Here is a 22589-nt window from a genome sequence, read left to right as displayed (position 1 = left end):
TGGGTTTGAATCTCAGCACTGTCAATTAGCTATGTGACATGGGCATGTAGACATAGTGATTTACCACAAATAATAATGTCTGCATGGAAACAAGAACAGAATCTATCACTTGACAATATTTAAAAAAAAAAAAAAGCTATTGGTTATGCAAGCACCACTTTCCTGGCACTATCTGGAATCTGTGTAAAAAGTTTCCATGAAAAGAATTATGTACTTGATTTCATTCCTTGGTGTCCCAACACTGTCCACTACATGAATCATTAAGCTTCAGAATATAAGGATGTTATTGCCAACTGCCTGTAGATAAAGCTCTGTGAAAATAAGGAATTACCTAACAAGTAGTTACTGGCCATCTGTGAAATGCAAGGTATTATTGCCCATATTTACTTTGAAACTGAAAATTTGAAATAAAGACAAGTAAGCTAAGATTATGTTTCTTAAATTACATAGATTTTTTTTGTTTGTTTGTTTGTTTGTTTTCTGGTACTTGGGATTGAACCCAGGGATATTTTACCACTGAGCTACATCCCAGCCCTTGTTTTTTTTTTTTTTTTTTTTTTTTTGAGACAGGGTCCCACTGAGCTGCTTAGGGCTTTGCTAAATTGCTGAAACTGGCCTTGAACTTGTGATCTGACTCAGGCTCTCCAGTTGCTGGGATTACAGGCATGCATCATTGCATGCACCCAGCCCAATGATCTGCTTTTTAATGAAGAGGGAAAAAAAATCTCTATATTAATTTTAACCTTCCAGATTAAAAAAAATGATGTTAGAATAAAAATAAAACTATTTCCAGATGTTTCCATTTAACTTGCTATCTAGAATTATTTAGAGGACACATTCCTATCTTTGAAATTATTTTTTTCACTTGTTGTCTAGATCTGTGCTATTCAATGTAGTACCTATTAGCCAGTGACTATTTTATTGGCAGAGCAGGTAGAAAATATTTCTATTATTATGGAAAGTTTTATCAGATAGCATTTTTATAGATGATTTAGCATCTTGTAGAGTAAGACTATATTGTCATCCAGATTTGCATGCAGAAATTTATTGAAGTGCTTACCATGTGCCACTAGTTGGTGAGGTAAAAAGAAAATTGAAGACAAAAATTACATAGTCAAGTGAAGTCTTAGAGCAGACATGTAAGAAATATGCTGAGGCCAGATTCTGAAACACTTGAATAATTGAAATTGGCCTAAAAACCAAAAGTATGGATTATATGATGAAAAGTCCAAGACTAGAGTGGTGAACAACTGTGACTTAACCAGAGCTCTGGCTGCCTCCATCTGTGTCTCCAGCTCTGCCATTTTGTTGTAGCTTGATGCCCTTAGGAATGAGATGGTTGCTGTGGTTTCAGGCTTCACACATACATATATGGCAATCTTTGAATGATAAGAGGTGGCTTTCTCTTGGGTCTCCCAAGATTGATGATGCTTCTTTTCTAGAAAACCTCAGTGACTGTCCCTCACCTCTCATCTGTCAGGGCAGAGTTGCATGTCCATTTCTAGCCAACCCCTGTGACCTGAGGTGTGCCATGGGTTGATATGTTCAGAAACCTCTGAGGTAAGACAATCACTGTTCAGAGATAAGTGTCTCTAGGTCAGTCAGACTTTCCCTGAAGGTGAGATCATCTTCTAAAGCACAGTAGCTACTGAAGAATGGAGAATACCTGCATAATAATGATAATTGAGACTTTCTGAGAGGTGGAAGAGAGATAAATATCCTCAGTAGTGTCAGGAGATAAATATCCCGAGTAGCACATTGTTCCTGAAGCCAGACAGAGTTGGCATCAGCTCTCCACCACTGAGCAATGTGACTTTAGGTAACCAAACCTCAGGTTCCACATTGAAACAATAATAGTCATTATCTTTTGAATTATGGTAAGATGTAAATGAATTAATATTGGAAAGGCACTTAGAATTGTGCCTGGACCCTAGGAAGGACTTAGCTTTCCATATTTTTAATCAAATGTGGGGGAGAATTTTGCTCTGCTTTTATAGCATGGCACTCCAACTAAGGGCCGATTTATTTATTTATTTATGTGGTCCTCTGCCAGTGAGATGATTTCTAATAATAATAATAATAATAATGTACTCAAGTTATGCTGGTGAGGATGGGAAAGATATATGTGAGATCTGTGGTGAGTTCAATTAGTTAAATTAAACTGAAATCATATGGCTCACAAAGATGAGAGTATTTACTGTGCAGCCCTTTATGGAAGTTTGCCAACTCCTGGCATAGGGAATCAGAAAAATGCCTTCTGATGCAGAACAAATAAACATATTAGGTAAAATGTGTTTTTATAAAATAATCTGAATGCACGGCTGAGCTACAGACAAAGGAGATTCGTAGAAGTTCAAAATGAAAAGAAAGTTTCTGGAAGCAGTCAAACAAGCATGTGAATCTGGCCAATATATTTCAAGAGCCAAGTACATGCCAAGCACTTTGCCCTGTGCCAGAGGAAAAGTGGGGACAAAGTGATAAATAAAACAGACTTGGTGATTGACCTCAACGATAGTCCAGTGAAATAGACGTTTTGTAAGAAATAAATATATATGTAAGGATTTTGAAAAGCCTTACAAGAAAAAGAAGAGAGAGAGAGATCAATAACAAGGACATGCTTCAAAATCATGTGTCTAGAAGAAGACTCAGAGGTGGTGTCAACAAAGCTCATAAGAGTTGAGTGTGTTCAATAACATGTAAGAGAGTGATTATAACTATTAGGAGATCTTATTTGGCATGAATTGAGAAGGCTCCCTTTCCCTGTGGTTTAGTAGGGTCCTTAAATAGCCTCCAAATCTATTCTCTGGAAGGAACCCTCTTTTCCATCACTCTTTTGTGGCCAACGGCTTCACCTTTTGGAAGGTCCTTCCTTGTCTCCTATCCACTGACTGTACCTCTGAAGTGGCTGTCGGGTATACTCGTCTCCATGTCTTCACACCTTCACAACTCATTCTGCAACAGTAAGTGTGGGAACCAATGGATGTTTTCAGGTTTAAAGTTATTTGTTTCTTGAGCCTAGGTCTAGAACCAAGTAAAAAGAAATCCCTGATTCAGGCACACAGTATGACAGCTTGTTGCACATGAAAGATATGAGAGAATTGATTAAGGAAGAGATGAAAGGAAGAAGTAGTGTGTGTTAGGTACACAATCATCTAAACACTGGCAAAAAAATGAAATTAATTAAGCTTGTTCATTCAACAAATATTGGTTGAGTACTTACTAAGTGTCATCACTATGCCAGATGTGGAGGACATCACAGTAATGCATGAGAGTAATGACCATGAAAAGTTCTTAGATATCTAATTAAAAAGAGAAAATGGTGTAGGTAGTGTGCTATTGGTTTTCCATTTAAAAAAACATTGTCATGTTTGCCACACTTAAAACTCTTACTTTCACCAAGTGTTAAATTAAGAAAGCATAAAACAGAATTACTAGGAAATGAAATTTTTATGTGTACATGCCCATAAGTAATAACCCTATATTGAAAAATTGATTGGAGCGGCCCACTTTTGGAATAACCAATCTGCACTCTGGCCCCCTCCTCCTACTCTAATCGAATAAAGTATAAAATAAGACAGAATCCACCATACTGCAATACTCACCAGAATGAAACCCATGATGATTGGAAACATGTCAAGCAATTAAGAAGAGTTAGCGTTTTTCTCTGACATTGCCTTCACATCACTTATGAATTTTAGTCTCAGACAAATCTACTTCCACAACATTATGTGTGGAGGTTACTCAGAGGTCTTCTCTGGGTCCAGTCAAACTACATTTCTGGTGTACCATTCTCATTCCTGTTCATTCTAACTCTGAAGAGTTTTCCTATCTGTGTTAGTTTCTCCAGGGAGGCTTTGGACTCTGCAAATATTTATTGAGTATTTAATATGAATTAAGGCCTGGTTTAGATAAAATGCCTTTTAACTGACTATTTTGACATGAACACAGTGATTTGAGTATAACTTATTTCTAAGTAGGTCCTTGGAGTAGTGCTTTCTTTTTCTCCCATGGTGCTAGATTGAACCCAAGCCTTGTACATGGTAGGCAAATGCTCTACTACTGAGCCACACACATGTCCCAGCCCCCTTAGTATAGCTTTCAAAAAATATTTCTCCCCAGTCATCCATAGTAATGAGTGAATTCTAACTCAACATAAGTACACTAATGCTCCTAAAGGTAGGTAGACCTACTGTTGTCAGGCATAGGAGGCTTGCAAATTTTTCTTTCAAACATAATAAACAAAAATGTTACCAATTTGTCCTCAGGAAATATGATCAAGAAGACATCTGTTCTATTTATCAAAATTCATACATCTGCTTCATTCTTTTCCTTTCATGGTATACATAGCTACCTCCTCTCACTTCCTGTTTCCTTGCTTTCAAAGAGAGACAATTAAGAATGAGATACTTTGGAAAGAAACTTTAAAAAAATCCATTTGCCACACAGAAGTGAGACTCAAGAATCATAAAAGAGGATTCATTTTCATACTTATGACTGTTTCTGAAGTATTTTCTGAGCACTTAAAGAGACATCAGTAGAGGGAGAAGTATCTGAATTAATGATAAATTCTTGAGGACTTTATCAAAGATAATTAAGGTGGCACTCTAACAAAACAACCAGAAACACACAAATAATATACAAATATATTTATTTCAGTATTATTTATAATAACAAAAACTGGAGCCAATCTGAATGTTCTATAACAGAGGAATGATTAAACAAACAACAATACATACATGTGTTGGATTAGTAGGCCTGGATTGAAAATCGTGTTTTATAAAATAGTAAATGGCATGAGGAAATGCTTGCAATATGTTCAGTGCAAAAAAGGATGCATATCCATATTCACTATAATCTCAACTAATGACCCTAAATGCTCAGATTAATCTTGGATTAATTTTATATTTTGGCATTTTCAAATTACAATTATAATAAGCATATTACTTTTATGGTAAGGGAAAAAGAACCCTCTTTAATAGTGAAAAAATAAAAACAGTAATCTACTTCCAGTTTTCCAAATACAATTACTATGAACATATTATACTGTTATGTTGGGGAAAATGAAACACCTATCTTTTTTAAAATCAAGTAAATAAGGCAACAAAGCTGTCATGAATTTTTCAAAATTATGACAGCCAGTAAGTTCAGTTCATTTTTAGTTTCAAATTGTTTATCAGAGCTAAATATTTGACTTTATTAGAAATTTGATTCCTCGCATTTGTCTTCTAATTATCTTCTAATATCCTCCAATTATCTTCTAATATCTTCCAGTTATCTTCTAATATCTTCCAATTATCTTCTAATATTTCACAAAATCTAAAGAGCTTCTAGGCTAGGGTTGTGGTTCAGTGGTAGAGCTCTTACCTAGCACGGATGAGGCACTGGGTTCGATTCTCAGCACTGCATGTAAGTTAATAAATAAAATAAAGGTTCATCAGCAACTAATAAAAGTATTTTTTAAAAAATCTAAAGAGCTTCTAAGGAAACCATGGCAGATTTCATGTGTTTTCTTGTGAACATGCTCACTCACCACAGACCAGTGCTCTTCGATTTGTAGGTACTCAGGGTTTGTAGGTACTGGCTGCTTAGTGTCTTAGTTATGAAAAATGTTCTCACTTAATTATAAGCCAATCAGCTTTCCATTGTATCAAAAACAAATCTAGGGGGCTGGGGTTGTGGCTCAGTGGTAGAGCACTCTCCTAGCACGTTCGAGGCACTAGGTTTGATCCTAAGTACCACATAAAAATAAATAAATAAAATAAATGTATGTGTCCAACTACAACTAAAAATAAATATTTAAAGAAAAACAAATCTAGGTAACATTGATGATTTTTCTATATTGCTATCTTCAATATGGCTTGACTTCAAAAGACCCAGTGGCTCTTTGCCACTGTAACAGATAATAAATTATAAATAAATCATTCAGCTGTGAAGTCCAAAGAAATTCTGAGAGCATTCTGAGGATTTTTAGTGCCTTAATGGTGTTTCTTTTTACAACATTGATGGCCCATATTTATTCATTTAGGATAAATCACTTAAATCACTAATAATCTACTCTGAGTAATTCCTTGAGATAACATCAAGAAGACAATATCCATACCTGGAAAATAAAACTTCTCTCTTAATTAACTACCTCACTCTTAATAGTTAATTAAGAATGATTGTGAGTTTTCATTGAGAGAATATCAGAGATAGTTGGGCTTTCCCATTAAGCTATAGTCTTTAGATAAGGGAAGGTCTACAACTATATTGTACCATGTTTGCAGTGCAAATTCTGAGAATGCCAGACAAAATTCAAGGTTTGGGAGAAGAGGAGGAGTTTTTTGAATGATGTCACCAGGAAGTGGATTTATATAAGCAGGCAAAGCTTGGCAGGTTGCACTGGACTCTTCACATCATCTTTTCTGGAAAAATGTGAATTGCTCAATAAGCCCTTGGTTTCCCCTGAAGTAAATCAGCTATGAAATACAGTGGGGAGCTTCGGACAATGACTTGTGCAGAGTTACACACTGTGACCTCCATTCACAGAACATGATTCAGTTTCAGACCATCGAAGATAACATTTTATGAAATGGTTTGAGTCCTTTCAAGGTTATCACTGTTAAGCAGTTCCTAAAAGACATAAAATTAATCCCTAAGAGGTACACCAATTCATTTAAACAAATTAACTTTGAACTAAAAAAAAAAATCACTTTGAACTAAACACCTGCAAAGAAAAGTCCAATAACACTACTACATCATGCTGCTTTATGGTCTTATAGAAATGGTCCTCACTGAAGCAATAAAAACTTCCAGATTAATCCTTTACATTTTATGGGAATTAATAGCAAACTAGCACAATCCCAACATTTTGAAATTTTGCTGTACACTAAGCATAATGGGGTTTTGCTTTAATGTACATGTACTTATTTGTGTTTAATTGTTCTCAGATTAGAGCCAATTTACAGAATCCATTGATTTGCTTGCTGGGTGCTTGGCACATTAAAAATTCTGTTACAGTCTCTTTCACTTTGCAACACCAGATATTCCACGGAGATTGCTTTAAATTGAAAATATCTTATCCTTTTTTCACAAAATAAAAATATCAAGCAAGTTTTTGGTGTGTTTTAGGACTAAATAGTATAGTTACATTTGAAGATTGGGATTCAGTAAAATGAAAAACTTTCATGATTAGAAAATGAATAATTACCTTCAATCATCCCCAGAAAGTAGATGCCTGTGATTCTTCCTGAGTGAGGTCATGTGGATAACTATTTGACTAAGAATCCAAGTTCAAGGTCTCTACATTGTTTCAAAAGCATTATAGAAATATGATACCTCCACCCCTCACCCAGTTCCTGATCCTTCTCCAGTGCAGGGATTCATCACAAGCCAAAGTTGAAGGAGTTCACAGAACCTTAAACAAATGTCCAGTGAATAAAATCTATGACATCGGCTCAAAAGGAGTTTCTATAAATTTTTCAAAAAAGAGAAATTGTGCAAATTTCACATGCACTTATCCAAAAATATCCAACATGTGTTTTTCGTACAGTCAACATTTGACCATTAAAGATCTTTCTGGAAGAGCCAGAATGATGTCTTTGTTGAAATTGTGCCTAGGATACTTGAATAATCTTATCAATTCCGGATGTCAAAAAACCCCACTGAGGATTGACCTAACTTTTAAATTATTTTCAGAATTGCAGTAACACCAAAGGGCTGACTCTACAGTGTAGAAAAATGTTAGCTCAGAGACAGAAGTGTGTTAACAAGCCAGGGCAGCATATAGATTTGACTCCTTTCCCTAGTCATCCTCACTGAGTTCCCAGGATGGTCTCTGAACCTGCTTTTGCCTGAGACAAATGAGACGTGATTTCTTTAAGGACCTGATTCAATTTTTTATTACCCATCCTGGGGATAGATCTGTAATGGAGGGGAGAAGCCTGATACCAAGATGAAAGCATAGGTTGGGAGTTAAAGGGGAGAAGACGACTGTGTCTGTTACTACTACATTGTTTAAAAACCACTGACCAATTTCTCAACTCTTAACTGTTCTAAACATTTAGCCATACAGATACTATAGTAAAATTCCATTTTATCAAAATAGGTCAGAAGAAAGATCATTTTTATTAAAATTGTGTTTCTGAGAAAGTGGAAAATACCAGTTTAATCTAAGAATCTGTGTAGAAGGGAAAGAAGAGAATCTGTTCCATTTCGATAACTATAATAAAAGCCAAAATTACTACTTTTTTCCCTTTATAAAGAAACTAGAATATTTTTTAAAAAAAATTTGTTAAAATCCCCCACAAAGTACCTGAGCTCCTATAATTCTCTTACTAGACATTAGCTGCCATTTATATTAGAAAAAGATTACATAAGATTTTTTGTTTCACTCATTACAAATTTGGTGGATTTCTTATTTTCTAATCATGTTTGTGCTGCTAAGACATCTTGTTAATCTGAGCCAGTTAACCAAGTCCTGGGTAATTATACTAGTAATTTGTAAAGGCTGTGATACAGGCTGGTAATTTTTACACTGAAAACAATTATTTTTTCCAGCCAAAGTTAAAAGTTTTACCACATGTAAACTGAAGCTGCCAGAAATGGGAACGATCAAGGCAGAACATGGATAATAACTGTTTACTGTCACTCCTTCCACCCCAGGAAGAGCTCAAAGTACACACCTTCTTGGTAATGGAACTGACCTTTTCAAATATTTCTCAAGAGAAGCAGGAATTTACTAAACTGAACTGCATGAAGTAAAACAGATGGCTCTTGAGACACCTTCCTTGGGTGATGTTAACATTATGACCAAAACCAGTTTTTGAGAACTATAATAAAACAAGTCAGTGCAAACAAGAATGATGTGATGATGATGATCTTTGTCTATTGATTTATGTTTATGTTTCAGCTATTTGAGAAAGTCAAAGAAGTTTGTCCAAAAGTGCATGAGAAGATTAAACCTATTTATGCAGATCTCAATCAGAAGGACTTAGCCATCAGCAAAGAGGACCTGCAGGAACTCCTGTGCTCTGTCAATATCATCTTCCACTGCGCGGCCACTGTACGCTTTGACGACCCACTGAGGTACCTTCCCATTTCCCCCACCTGGCTTGCAAGTGTGTGTGCATGTACACATGTGCATGTAAGTTTCTTTATGGTTTCTGTAAGAAATATTTAAAAAACTAACAAAAAACCCAGCTGTTCGATGAAAAAATTATATACACAAAGAAGCAAATCTCCAAAATCCCATCATCCAGAGACAACCACCTATTGTAGAGAACATACAGTCCAACTTTTCTTTTTACGTCTATTATTATATGATGTTTAACTTTACAAAACTATGGAATCCTATTGAGAATGATATTTTGCAATCTATTTACTTATAATTTGGATGTCTTTCATTTTCAATAAATATTCTATAGTTGGGAGACTGAGGCAGGAGTATTGCAAGTTTAAGGTCAACCTGGCAATTTAGGGAGACCTTGACTGGAGGTGTATCTCAATGGTAAATTGCCTCTAGGTTCAATTCCCAGTACCACAAAAAAAGTTGTTACAATTTGTAATGATTATGACATTCCATTGTATGTATATGTAATATACTCAACCAGTTCTGTATTGATGAACTAATTGTTCTAATTTTTCATTATTATAAACAACTCTGCAGTGAACATCTTTGTTTATAAGTATGTATATTTGTCTATATATTTGTGTATAGATTATTTTTAACTCTTTGTTTACTCTCTATGGAGTAAATTTATAGAAGTAGAATTTTCAGATACATATTAGATGTCTCCAGGTTATGAAAAGTTTACATTTTTACCTATAACACTAATTCCTCTTCAAAAGGTAAACTTAACATTGTTCCTGTGTACATGAATGCTTGTTTCTTATACTCAAAATAAGATATGATTTCTTAATTTTTTTTAATGTTGCAACTATGATAGTAGATATGGTATTGTATGTTTTGATTTTTATTTCTTTGATGATTGGAAAGTTCGACAATTTTTATAGGCTTATTGACATTTTATTCTTTTGTGACATGCCTAGTCATGTTCTTTTTCCTGCTTTCTACTGAAACATTTTTCTTTTTAATTTTGAGGTTTCTTGGAAAATTCAGTATAATATTTTAGCAATTTTTCATTTGTCTTTTAAATCTTTATTATTTGTACAATTTTTATAATTTCTTCTATTGTATTTTTAGTTTTATTTTTGCATTTAGACATTAGATCCATTTAAAATTTAACTATATACAGTAATAGAAAAAATCTACAAATGGAAAAATGATGTAGATGTGAAGGTGGAGTTGCTATTTTTTTTCTTCCAGATGGTTAGCTCTTAAACAATATTTATTAAATTATTTATTTACATTCTATTGAAATGAAACTCTTGTGCTCATTTTCTTAGACTCTTTCTTAGGCTTTCTTTGCCAATACCACACAGTTTTAATTACTGTAATGTTTATTATATTAGGGCAAGTATCCCAGAGCACAGCTTTTTTTTTAAAGATAGACTTTATTCAGAGAGAGAGAGAGAGAGAGAGAGAGAGAGAGAATTTTTCAATATTTATTTTTTAGTTCTCGGCAGACACAACATCTTTATTTTATTTTTTTTATGTGGTGCAAGGATAGAACCCAGCGCCCTGTGCATGCTAGGTGAGCGGGCTACAGCTTGAGCCACATCCCCAGCCCCCCAGAGCACAGCTTTTTAAATCGAATTTTCTGACTATTTTCAATTGATTGTACTTCATGTTGACATTTAGAATAATTTCTACAAGGTTTTAAAAAATTTTGGGGAGTTTAATTAGCACTAACTTGACTATGTAGATTAATTTAGAACACCTATTTAAAAGAGTCTTTTCATTTACTTCATTAATTAAGTTTTGTGTTTTGTTTTGTGGCACTGGGGATTGAACCCAGGGACCCTCTACCACAGAGCTACATCCCCAGCCCTTTTTATTTTATTTTGAGTTTCCCAGACTAACCTCACACTTGCTATCCTCCTGACTCAGCCTCCAAATCACTGGGATTACAGGAGTTTGGCAACCACTCCCATTAATGATATATTAACATTTTCTTTATATATCCATTTCTGATTAACTTGATTTAATAAAAAATATCTAGTTTGAATGTGTCCCTTTCTTACATTGTTGTCTCTAATTTTTGTTCATATATAGGAAAGCTAGTGATTTTTTAATATAATTTTTATAAAGGGACATTTTATTGAATTATCTTCTAAAAAAGCTCTATTTGTTTGTTTTCCAAATATGCCATCATATAATCTGATAGTGATTTTTTATGACTGCCTTTTCAAAACTTTACATCTGTTCATTGATTTTATCTTCCTCTCTAACTACAAGGCTGGGATTTCACAACAATATCAAGTACGAGGAGTGATTATAGACATCCTTCCTAGCCCTTAAAGCAGTGTTCCCACCTGTTCACCATTAAGCAGGACACTGACCAGCAAACCGAGATGTACATTGTTTAATCATTTTATTTCCATTTTAGTAAACTTTTTAAATTAGATAATAGATATTAAATGTCATTTTAAGACTTTTCAGAATATATATAAATGATTATATAGTTGTTTTCTCTTTGAGTTAAATTAGAGTAATAGGTTTCCTGATATTAGATAAACCATGTGCTGCTGATAGTGATTTTTTATTTTTATGATAGTGACTATGTCACTATCACCACATACTGTGTTTATAGAGCTTTGTGTTCTATTAGCTACAATTTATGGTTTTGACATCAATTTTCATGTCTGACCTGGATCTTTACAATAGCAACTTACATTATTCATTTAAAAATCCACAGTTTATTTGTAATTTCTAACCTTTTGAATTAGACCTTAATTTATGTACTTTTGTTCTTTTAATGGCTGCTTGTAAAAGCCCGTTTATGAATTCAGAGGATCATGATCTTCCTTCTGGTTGATTAGAACCAAGTAACCCCTAAGAACAACATGTTTCGTGCTTCAAGGAGCAGGACTCAGGTGCACAAATCACAGCATTAGCAGGACCAACTAGTGTCTTCAGCTTGCAGCCATGACCCATCCTTTCCCTCCTTGTCCTCCACGGCTGCCTTGTTGATATGCTAGTTATTGGAGTAGGCACCATCACAACAGGGGGATGCTGTGTCACTCATCATGTGTCCTGCTGCTTAATCTTTTCCAGACATGCTGTGCAACTTAACGTCACTGCCACCCAGCAGCTCTTACATATCGCCAGTCAGATGCCAAAGCTTGAAGCCTTCATACACATCTCTACTGCCTATTCCAACTGCAACCTAAAGCACATCGACGAAGTCATCTATCCGTGCTCTGTGGAGCCAAAAAAAATCATCGAATCCATGGAGTAAGTTGGATCAATGGAAGGGATTGAGGAGTGGGCTAGTTGTTTTCTATTTTTTTTTTCTTTTTTAAAAATTAAATGACAGCGAATGCCCTACAATTCTTATTACACATAATACAGCACAATTTTTCCTATCTCTGGTTGTATGTTGACACCAATTCATGTCTTCATACATGTACTTTAGATAATGATGTCTATCACATTCAATCATCCTTGCTAACCCACTGCCTCTTCCCTTTCCCTCCCACCCTTCTGTCCTATCTAGAGTTCATCTATTCTTCTCATGCTCCCCCTCCCTGCACCACTATGAATCAGCCTCCTTTTATCAGAAAAAACATTCAGCATTTGTTTTTGGGGGATTGGCTAACTTCACTTAGCATTATCTTCTCCAGCATCATCCATTTACCTGCAAATGCCATGATTTTATTCTCTTTTATTGCTGAGTAAAATTCCAACCAAGAAAAACAAATAACCTAATAAATAAATGGGCCAAGGACCTGAACACTTCATAGAAGAGAATATACAATCAATCAACAAATATATGAAAAAATGTTCATCATCTCTAGCAATTAGAGAAATGCAAATCAAAACTACTCTAAGATAGCATCTCACTCCTATTACAATGGCAGCTATTAGGAAGACAAACAACAGTAAGTGTTGGCAAGGATGTGGGGAAAAAGGTACACTCATACATTGCTGGTGGGACTGCAAATTGGTGCAGCCAATATGGAAAGCAGTATGGAGATTCCTTGGAAATCTGGGAACGGAACCACCATTTGACCCATCAACTCCTCTCCCTGGTCTATACTCAAATACTTAAAAACAGCATGTTACAGGGACACAGCCACATCAATGTTTATAGCAGCAAAATTCACAATAGCTAAACTATGGAGGCAATCTAGATGCCTTTCAGTAGATGAATGGATTAAGAAAATGTGGCATATATCTATTTGATTCTTTATCATCATTCGTTAATGAATGAAGTGGGACATCCTTGCAGCCGGCCATAGTGGTGAACGCCTGTAATCCCGTTGGCTCTGAAGGCTGAGACAGGAGGATCACGAGTTCAAAGCCAGCCTTAGCAATTTAAAGAGGTGCTTAGCAACTCATCGAGACCTTGTCTGTAAATAAAATACAAAATAGGGCTGGGGATGTGGCTCAGGGGTTGAGTGCTCCTGAGTTCAACCCCTGGTATCCCCCCCCCCCCCCCCCCCCCGCACACACACACATACACAAAAACATGCCTGTCCTTGCTAGTTCCTTTATTCCCTGGTAGGGATTATACTGCTGAAGGGGAAGGGAGATAGAAAATTCTTAAAGAAACCTTTTGTTTAATAGTTTAGCACTGCATAAGATACTTGGGAATACCCTAGACGTGATTTCTCACTTCTTAATAACACCAGTATTGTCACTAGCTAAAGGAAATATAATGTACAGTATAAAAGTTCCGGAGAAAATTTTTTGTAATCAGACTTGTATGAGTTCAACTTAACATAGTAGCTGTGTGACTTTGAGCAAATTCCTTGGTTCTCTGAATCCAAGTTCCTTCTTTTGTAACACGGGTCTATCTTATAGTTGTGATCATGTGTTAAGTTATATAAAGTAATAATTACAGTGCTAGAGTGTAGCCAAATGCTTAGTAAAGAAGAACTAATCAAGAATAGGAATTCCTCAAAGATCTGGCTGAAGGTGACAGTCTCTTGAGATGTCAGATCTGAGATGGGCTCTTTACTGCTGTATTGTGCAGTCTCTAGAATTTCTCTTGCCAACTTATAGAAACCACTGTCTCCTTAGGATGCTGCCCCAGTGTCAAAATAAGTTCATTTCTGTTTTCCATTTCTTCATTCTTCTCCATTTTACCAACTTTAACTCATTTTATAAAAAACTCTACATAAAAATTATTAAAGCAGGGGAAAAATGACTATTTTACAGTGAATTTGTCACATTATAACTTCATATAATATAATACTTATGTTCAAATATAAAAATGTATATATACAAATATATATATATATATATATATATGTAAGCTTTAGCTAAATCAAAAGTTTATTCCTCAGGGCAAACATTTTTATCTCTTTCAGGTCTGAGAACAGATATTTTTACCTGTTACTTAAAAATATCCAGGACAAAGAAAAGTGAAAGTCATCTAAAGGATCTGGAGGTTACTTGAAGTTGCGAATAAGTGATAATTTGCTTCACTGGTGCAAAGGGACATCTCAGAGTCCAAAGTTTATCAGGGTAGTTGGAGAAAGGCAGGTGTAGTTTGATGCCCAAAGTTAATGCAGCAAGATAGATAGATAGATAGATAGATAGGGATAGGTAGGCATCTCTGTGATAGTTCTGTCCCTAGAACCTGCTCCCTCTCTGCCTCCCTGGTGGGAACTACTGGCACCCCAGTGCTCTCCCCCGACGCCCCCTGGCGGAGGCTCCCTGGCACTCACATAGGACCCAGGGCTCCCCCTTATCATTGCCATTAACACAGTCATTTATAAACATCTGGTTGCTTGTCTATATTCTCCACTAGACAATGAGTTTCTCAAAGGAAGAGAGTGTCTCTTGTTGCTCTTTGCACCTCCAGTACCATCACATAGTAGGGGCTCAAATATTTCCTGAATGAATGAAAAGCTTTCCATGGCATTAGATGATCATCGTTCCCACTGTTCTGGCTTATTCTTCTTTTTTAGAAAGAAGCAAGAATTGACAATATTGCATAACAAGCTAATATTTGGGATGTGGATGTTATGTGTAAAATATCTCTACTTCCATACTTCACCCTGTTTTGGATTGCTTTTTTTTTTTTTTTCTTCTTACACCTTTAATTAAACCTACATGTGAGTTTTGAATAATACTTTGAATGAAGCCTAGCAACCCCTGAACAAAGAAACTGTCAGTATTACTGTTTCAACAACTCCTATATTAGATGAAAATTTTGAAATTTTAGAATAACAAATGTCATCAAAGTTATTCTGAGTAAATATAGATGGAATATCTCTTCTCCAAAATATTTGGATCCAAGGTTTTTTGGAGTTTAGATTGTTTTCAGATTTTGGATTATTTACATATACATTATGAGCTATCTTGGAGATCAGACACAAGTCTAAACACAACATTCATTTATGTTTCATGTCCATCTTACACACAGAGCCTGAAGGTAATTTTATACATTTAGTGTGTCTTCATTTTGACTGCAACCTACCACATGAATTCAGGTGAGAAATTTTCTACTTGTAGCATCATGTTGGCACTCAAAAAGTTTTGGATTTTGGAGCATTTCATAGTCAGACTTCTGGACTAGGGATGTGCAACCTATAATAATTCATCTAAATTCAGATTTAGTGGATTTAAGAAATTTCTCTCTGATTTCTTCTCTACTTAGTAATTGTTAAAAGAAAATTATTCTCCAAGATTTTTAGGTTTCTATTTCCAGTTCTGGGAACTAAAAGAGAATTTGCATTTTTCTCCCCTTCCGACAACTTTCCTAATTGTTTAAACCAAGGTGATAGAGCTCAGGGTTTTTAAGAAAGGGAAGTAGGTGGGAGCCTAACCCCCACACCTACCACCCTGTCTCATCCTTCACCATCTCAGGTCCCTCCTCACTCAATTCACCCCTTTTACTGTCCAAAAAACAGCGTTGGACTGCGAAGCCTCAGCTCCCTTCCTTCAGCCCCTTTCTGGAAACTTCCAGAATTACTCTGGTCCTGAACCATTCCAGAAAAATGAAATTTGATCATGTCAGTACAAAAACTTCAGCATATTGGTATAAACATGTTTTTAATAAAACTTAACTAGGAGTTAGTAATACTTTTAATTAGCATGACAGGCAGGGCCATTAGTCAGTGACCAGCAACTGGTTTTCTTAGCTCTCTTGCCTGCTGTTTTCTGCTGCCCCTCATCCCTGCAGACACATTGTTGTGGGACCGTGTATCACCATTCTAGCTCAACTCTACCTTTATACAGCTTCTAGATATTTGGTGATATTTACCTTTAGAAACTTGTGTGTAAAATGGATCAGGAATCGCCCGGGAAATCTGAGCTTTCCAGAATAACAGCTTAAGTAGAATGTTTCTTTTTAAAAATGCACATGACTGACTAGGAAAGATAGGCTTTTGTGGTTGGTGTTTTCCATAGTTTTCAGGTCAAGGTAACTATCTCAATGAAACTAGCATAGAAGTAAGAAAAGGACTTTTGCACTTATGTAAAAACCTGAAGTAACTAGAGTTAGGAACTTAATAACGGATCCATAAATACTGACTGCTTTGGCTAAAGTAAAAATAAAACTAGTAAATATGCATTAGGAAAGGAAGGCAAGGAGATGAGCCACTATCAAGCAGCTACATGAAGAAGACACCTTCACAGACGTCTAATTCCTCAATGGAGCATTGCCAGGTTGATCTTGTCCTCACTGCCATACTAAGGAATGGGCAGAAATCTCAGACAGGCTAGGTAACACTTTGAAAGTCTCTCAATTGGAAAATCGCAGATGTAATTTTTGACCCACGGCCACATGATCTTGAAGGCCACGGTCTTTCTAGCAGTGCCAGAGACTTATAGGTAATCTTGTAAGATACAGACTGTGCCCTCAAGGAGCATGCTTCCAACACATAGAATGAGGGTAGAATTACCTATGTGGTGTGGTGGGAGAAATGGGACATACTGGGTCTGGTGGAATTGAGGCGATGGTAGAAAGAGTGTCTGAGGACAGGCAAATGACATAGGCCTGGAAGAGGAGAGCCCGTGTGGATGAGTAAGTGGGGGACTTACACCAGGCAGAGCAACTGGAGCAAGAAACCCCCAACCATGTTTGGGAAATGGTAGAAGTCTATCGTGGTTGCACATGTGCTACGTGTAGTAAGGCAGTTAGGGATCAAACTGGAAGGTAGGCTGGGGCCACATTCAGGAGATTTTGAATACCAAGCAGAAACATTGTAATTAATTCTTAGGCAGTGGGCATCCATTGAAGGGAAGGTGGTGTGTGTGTGTGTGTGTGTGACTTTTATTGTTTGCTGTTTGTTTTAATCAAGAAAAGCCTTTGATGAAAGTGGGCTTTAGAATATTATCATGGTCTAGGGAGAGGAGGGAAGGCAGTGGATTAGCACAGGCAGTAGCCACAGGCAGGAAAACCCATCATTAAGATGGAGCGGTGTGACGGACTAGAACTAGGGTCCAGCAACAGACATAAAAAACATGTATATGTTGTTTGCAAGGAAGACCCCATAGGGCACGGCCACTGCTTTGCATATGGGGGTACATATCTAATGAGCAGCCAGATTAGAATAGGCACGATTGTCACATCTTACATTCTAATACCAGGGATTTAAGTTTTTAAAGCCCAATTCTGTTGAAATGTTTACTCTAAGAAGCAATAGCTTTTAGAATTAATCCCACTGTATTCAAATCATTATTAATTAATGTTTTATATTTGTGGTGAAGGAATTTTAAATCAGTGGTACCCCACTTTGCCTGACAAAAGAATTTCCAGAGTTGACTAAAAACAGAGAGTATCAGACTCTTGCCTTTGAAGATTGACTTAGTGGTTCTAAGATAGTATTCATGAACCTAGATTTTTATCAGTGGCCTTGTGAAATTCTTTTTTATGAGCTAGAAAGCTTGAGGAGTAGAGCCTTAAAGAGCTTTTTCACTGAGCAGTTTTTGTTTGAAATGGGGGTCATTTGTATTCTAACAATCCATGCTCTCTCTTTTGCCTGCTCTCCTCACCTCTGCTGTCTTTTGATTTCTACATGCTCAAATTGAATGAAAATTCCTGGTAGATTTGCATCCGCTAAAAATCATATTTCTGAAGCTGCTCAGTCACCAGAAGACACAGCTAATCATCCCTATAAATAAGAAATGGAGTTCTTGATCAAGTGCTGCTGGCAGTCAGCTGGGCAGGTGTACAGGTGTGGTGGGTGGAGCGTGAGAAGCAGGGACATAAAGCTGCCTGCAGCCACTAGCAATGACCCTCTTAACAGCCTCTTGGGAAGCCTGAAAGGAGGTCAGATATTGGAAAGTAGTTTTTGCCTTTGTGTTAAACGACCTGTTGTTAACACTGAAAAATGTGATCTATTCAGGGGAAGTGTAAAAAATGAATTCTAGCACTTGTGCATTTATTTTCAGGAAGAGACAGCCTCAAGGTGGCATCCAAGCATCTAGATGCCAAAAAAGGCAAATTTGCACACTTTAATAGTGCCAGACTTTAAATGCAAATCAGAACAGTTAAATTGTTTCCTACCGAACAAGAATAATTTTCAATCAGTCCAGGTTTGGACCAAGATAAGTCCTCAATAAATATCTGGAGGGGAAATAAAGAGGCCACAGGCATTAGGTTCAGAAATTCCCTTCTTCAGCCAGGTGTGATGATGCATGTCTGTATTCCCAGTGGCTTGGGAGGTGGAGGCAGGAGGATCAGAGTTCAAAGTCAGCCTCCGCAATTTAATGAGGCCCTAAGCAACTCAGAGAGACCCTGTCTCTAAATAAAATATAAGAAAGGGCTGGAGATGTGGCTCAATGAGTTCAATCTCACATTAAAAAAAAAAAAAATGCCCTTCTTCCAAATAAAATGTTTGCATTTACTCTGAATCCAGTTCCCCCACATTCTCCTTACAACCCGATCTCCTTCTGAGTTCAGCTGCTCTCTCCTGTCTTTATCCATCTCTGTTTCCAAAAACCTTATACAGTATATAAATTAGCTGCTCAAGACCACCACATGGAAGAGCATCCATTTACCAGATCCTGGGGCAGAAAGGCAATTAGAAAAAACACAGTGTAGCCCTTCTCACCTGGACTCACTATCCATGTAAGCAAACACACAGCATGATAATTGTAATAATCAAGGAAAGAACATAACCCGGACTAGAGGATGAGGAAGCAAACATTATCATTAAGCAGTGCATCCATGGATTTTGCTGGAAGCTTTTCCTGAAATTCTTCTAGACTTGCCCTGCATTTACATTAGAAAATCAGGGGAGAAATATATATTTCTCTTGTTTTTTGATTCAGTTAGTATGTGTGTGTGTGTGTGTGTGTATAATGAAATTATTAATGTTTTCATGATGTTGAAGCACTGTTTCAAAGCAAAAACGATAGTATAATTTAGAAGAGATTGTGCATTTATGTGCATATAGACACACACATATTGCTTCCCAAAATTTTCAATAATTTCACACGTCTTTTGCAGTAGAAATTTAGAATTGAGACCCATGGGTTTAAAATACTGCCTTGAGTATAGTGAAGAGCATTTGGTTAATTTTAGAAATGTATTTTGATTTATATAGTATTTTCTTCCGTGCTGATTTATTGGCTGCTTTAAGAACAAATGGAGAACAGTAGCAGCAGAATTGAACAGAGTGTAGATCCTGACAAGAGACTCCACTCAACCACGTGCTACATGTCATTTTAATCTCCTCTGAACCTGGGAAGCAACTAGACATAAACTAGACATAGATGGCCCATTGGGTGGGATTAGAAAACCTACTTTAAAACCAACTATTACCTATGTAGATATATGATTGTTTCATTTTTTAAAATAAGAATGCCTTAGTTTCCTTGACTTGTTTTGTTTCATCAAATAGCTTTAAGTGCAGTTGTGAAGATTTCTGTTTGTCCTGGTGATAACCTGAGAATTTAGAACAGATGGAATTGTTGCCTCTTTTCACAGGTAAATATGGAGGGACACAGGTGGAGCTAAGAGTAGTAGAGATGGGCCATCCACAGAATGCTACAAGCTCTTTTGTACTTGTGTCCTAAGAAATCTATGAAGCGAGTAGTTTCTAAGTAAAGCTAACTCATCAAACCTGGTAAAGCCCACTGTGTCCTCTTTTCCAGGTACCTAACATCACTGACAGCAGCTCTGAGACACAGACTCCCAGTGGTTGCTGGGTTCTGATGTTTCCTTAGAATCTTTTTCTTTACAGACTTGTTGAAATTAGGCTCTTCTGAACTTGGTTTTTGTAATCTGCATGTTTTTGCAGAGGAGAGAGAGTGATCTTAGGTCAGTAGACTCACTCTTCACTTGCAAATGAGATTAGACACTGTATCCTCTGTGATGAGGGTTCCTCAAGCTCAGATTCAACCAACTGCCAGTCAGAAATGTCTGGGGAAAAAGCTGTGTCTGTACTGAACATGTAAAGAATATTTTCTTGTCACTAAACAATATTCCCTGAACAATATAGTGTAGCGAGTACTTACATAGCATTCATATTGTACTATATATTAAGCCATCTAAAGATGATTTGAAGTATACAAAAGAATGTATATAGTTTATATATAGATTCTACACCATTTTATATAAGAGACTTTATATAAAATGATGAATTGGGATATCTGCAGGGGTCCTGGAACAAATCCTCCTCAGATACCAAAGGATGGCTGTATTTTTTATTTTTAGTTATACATGGACACAATATCTTTATTTTGTTTATTTATTTTTATGTGGTACTGAGGATCAAACCCAGTGCCTCACATGTGTGAGGCAAGTGCTCTGCCACTGAGCCACACCTCCATACAGAGGATGGCTATAAACCCAGAGAGGCACCTGCATTATCCCCCACTCTCTCCCAAATTCCAGGTGTCCATATAGTTGAAATATCTCTATTTCTCTATGTATTTTGAGTTGTTTTAGTTCTAGGAACTTCTCAACCTTCCCCTATTCAACTGAAATCAGAAGGTAGTTGAGTACACAGAATACACTGAGCACTAACAGAAGCAAAGCAAGGACAATTAATACTATAGATGATCTTTACATTCCACCAAAATGTCAAATGAAAGTGATTAAAATTCATAGTTGTGATTGTGAATCAATCTTAACATCAAACAGATTTTAAATACTCAAGAACTTGTGCTGTGCTCAAAGCAGTAACAGTTAAGATTTTTAGTGTGGTTATGGTCTGTAACAGATCATCTAGCTAAGAGAAACATTACATATTTAATTGACAATAATTTTGTTAATCTTTTAGAGAAGTGTAGATAGACTTGGGATTATCAAAATGGTTCTGCCATAGTTTTCAAAAGGATTAGGCTGATGTTATGTGGCACAGTTACTCACAACCCCTGTCACCTCTTAAGTAGGAATATTCAATAGTTGTTACTGACATCGCTTCAGAGTACTATAATCACTCCCCTTGACAGACTTTAGAATTCTGTTCAGAGATCTCCAGAAATAATTATCACATTATTTGCTTAGGCTCTAAACAGACTTTCAAAATACATTTTATACATTTGCTTAAACAGATGAGAAGTCTGCTAAATGTAGTTGCTTTGTTTGTTGAGGCATTGAGTAAAATCTTAAAAATTAACAGTTAAAGTCTTCCGGTCTAGTTCACTAGGTTTTCAGTGGACCACACTGAATGAGTGGGGCCGCCACCGAAGTTCACTGGATCAGGGAGGCTTTGAGTCCAGGAATATGGCAGCTAGCACATGAATGGTACTCAAAAATGTGTTCAATGACCGTCTGGGGAACCTATTGGAGAAGTGAGGATAATATGAGGTTGTATGTAATAAATAGTAGATTGCATATCTAATTTGTTAATCTATCTGGGTGGGAGGAAGTGGGACTTCACTAAGACTAGGCTAGAAGAGAGTGAAGAGCTCATCCGTCATTCATGACTGGAACAGGTACACTCATCCTTGCTATACTGTGACTGTTCTGAATTCCCCAAGTCAAACTAGAAGATGGAAGTTTTTTTGACTGTATCTCACAGTTTCCTTTTGGTCTATTGTGCAACATATGTTCCTAGATTTTTTTTTTCTCTACTTTCAGGTGGTTAGATGATGCTATCATTGATGAGATCACTCCCAAACTGATTGCCGGTCGGCCTAATACTTACACCTACACCAAGGCCTTGGGAGAGATGGTAGTGCAGGAAGAGGGCAACAACCTGAACGTGGCCATCATCCGGCCCTCCATCGTGGGAGCCACCTGGCAGGAGCCTTTCCCAGTGAGCTCACTCTGGATTCTCTGCTCAGCTGTCAAACCACAGCACCATTTCTTTCTGATGTTCCTCTTCCCCCTTCCTGTATTCTCCTTTTCCCCACCCTTCCCTCCTCCTCCTTCTCAGGGTGTATAGCTGAGTGCAGTAAATAAAACACAAGTTCATTTTATTACAGCAAATTCCATGTTAGCGTCAGGATTTACCCAGCAGGAGGCTCCTTTGGGAGTTAACTCTGACTGTCCAAGAGTTGGGTAGAGATCTTAAATTGCTTCTCACTAACTCTAGTCTCAAAATTGCAGGGAGATGGTTTCATTACTTCGCTTTCC

At 36.7% G+C, this 22589-nt stretch overlaps 1 protein-coding gene across 2 annotated transcripts in view; it reads left to right on the top strand.

Moving 5' to 3' along the window:
• Positions 1–22589, top strand: part of Far2 (fatty acyl-CoA reductase 2) — a 138419-nt gene that overhangs the window by 96759 nt on the left and 19071 nt on the right. For both annotated transcript variants that reach the window (XM_027934093.2, XM_071610021.1), the window contains 3 exons: positions 8891–9066; positions 12158–12337; positions 22092–22269. In XM_027934093.2, the coding sequence (XP_027789894.1) occupies positions 8891–9066; positions 12158–12337; positions 22092–22269 (534 nt within the window). The remainder of the gene's footprint in view (positions 1–8890; positions 9067–12157; positions 12338–22091; positions 22270–22589) is intronic.

This window comes from Marmota flaviventris, chromosome 3 (assembly GCF_047511675.1).
Source record: "Marmota flaviventris isolate mMarFla1 chromosome 3, mMarFla1.hap1, whole genome shotgun sequence".
Classification (NCBI taxonomy): Eukaryota; Metazoa; Chordata; class Mammalia; order Rodentia; family Sciuridae; genus Marmota; species Marmota flaviventris.
Note: the sequence above shows the minus strand (reverse complement) of the source record. Positions and strands in the feature narration are given on the sequence as shown.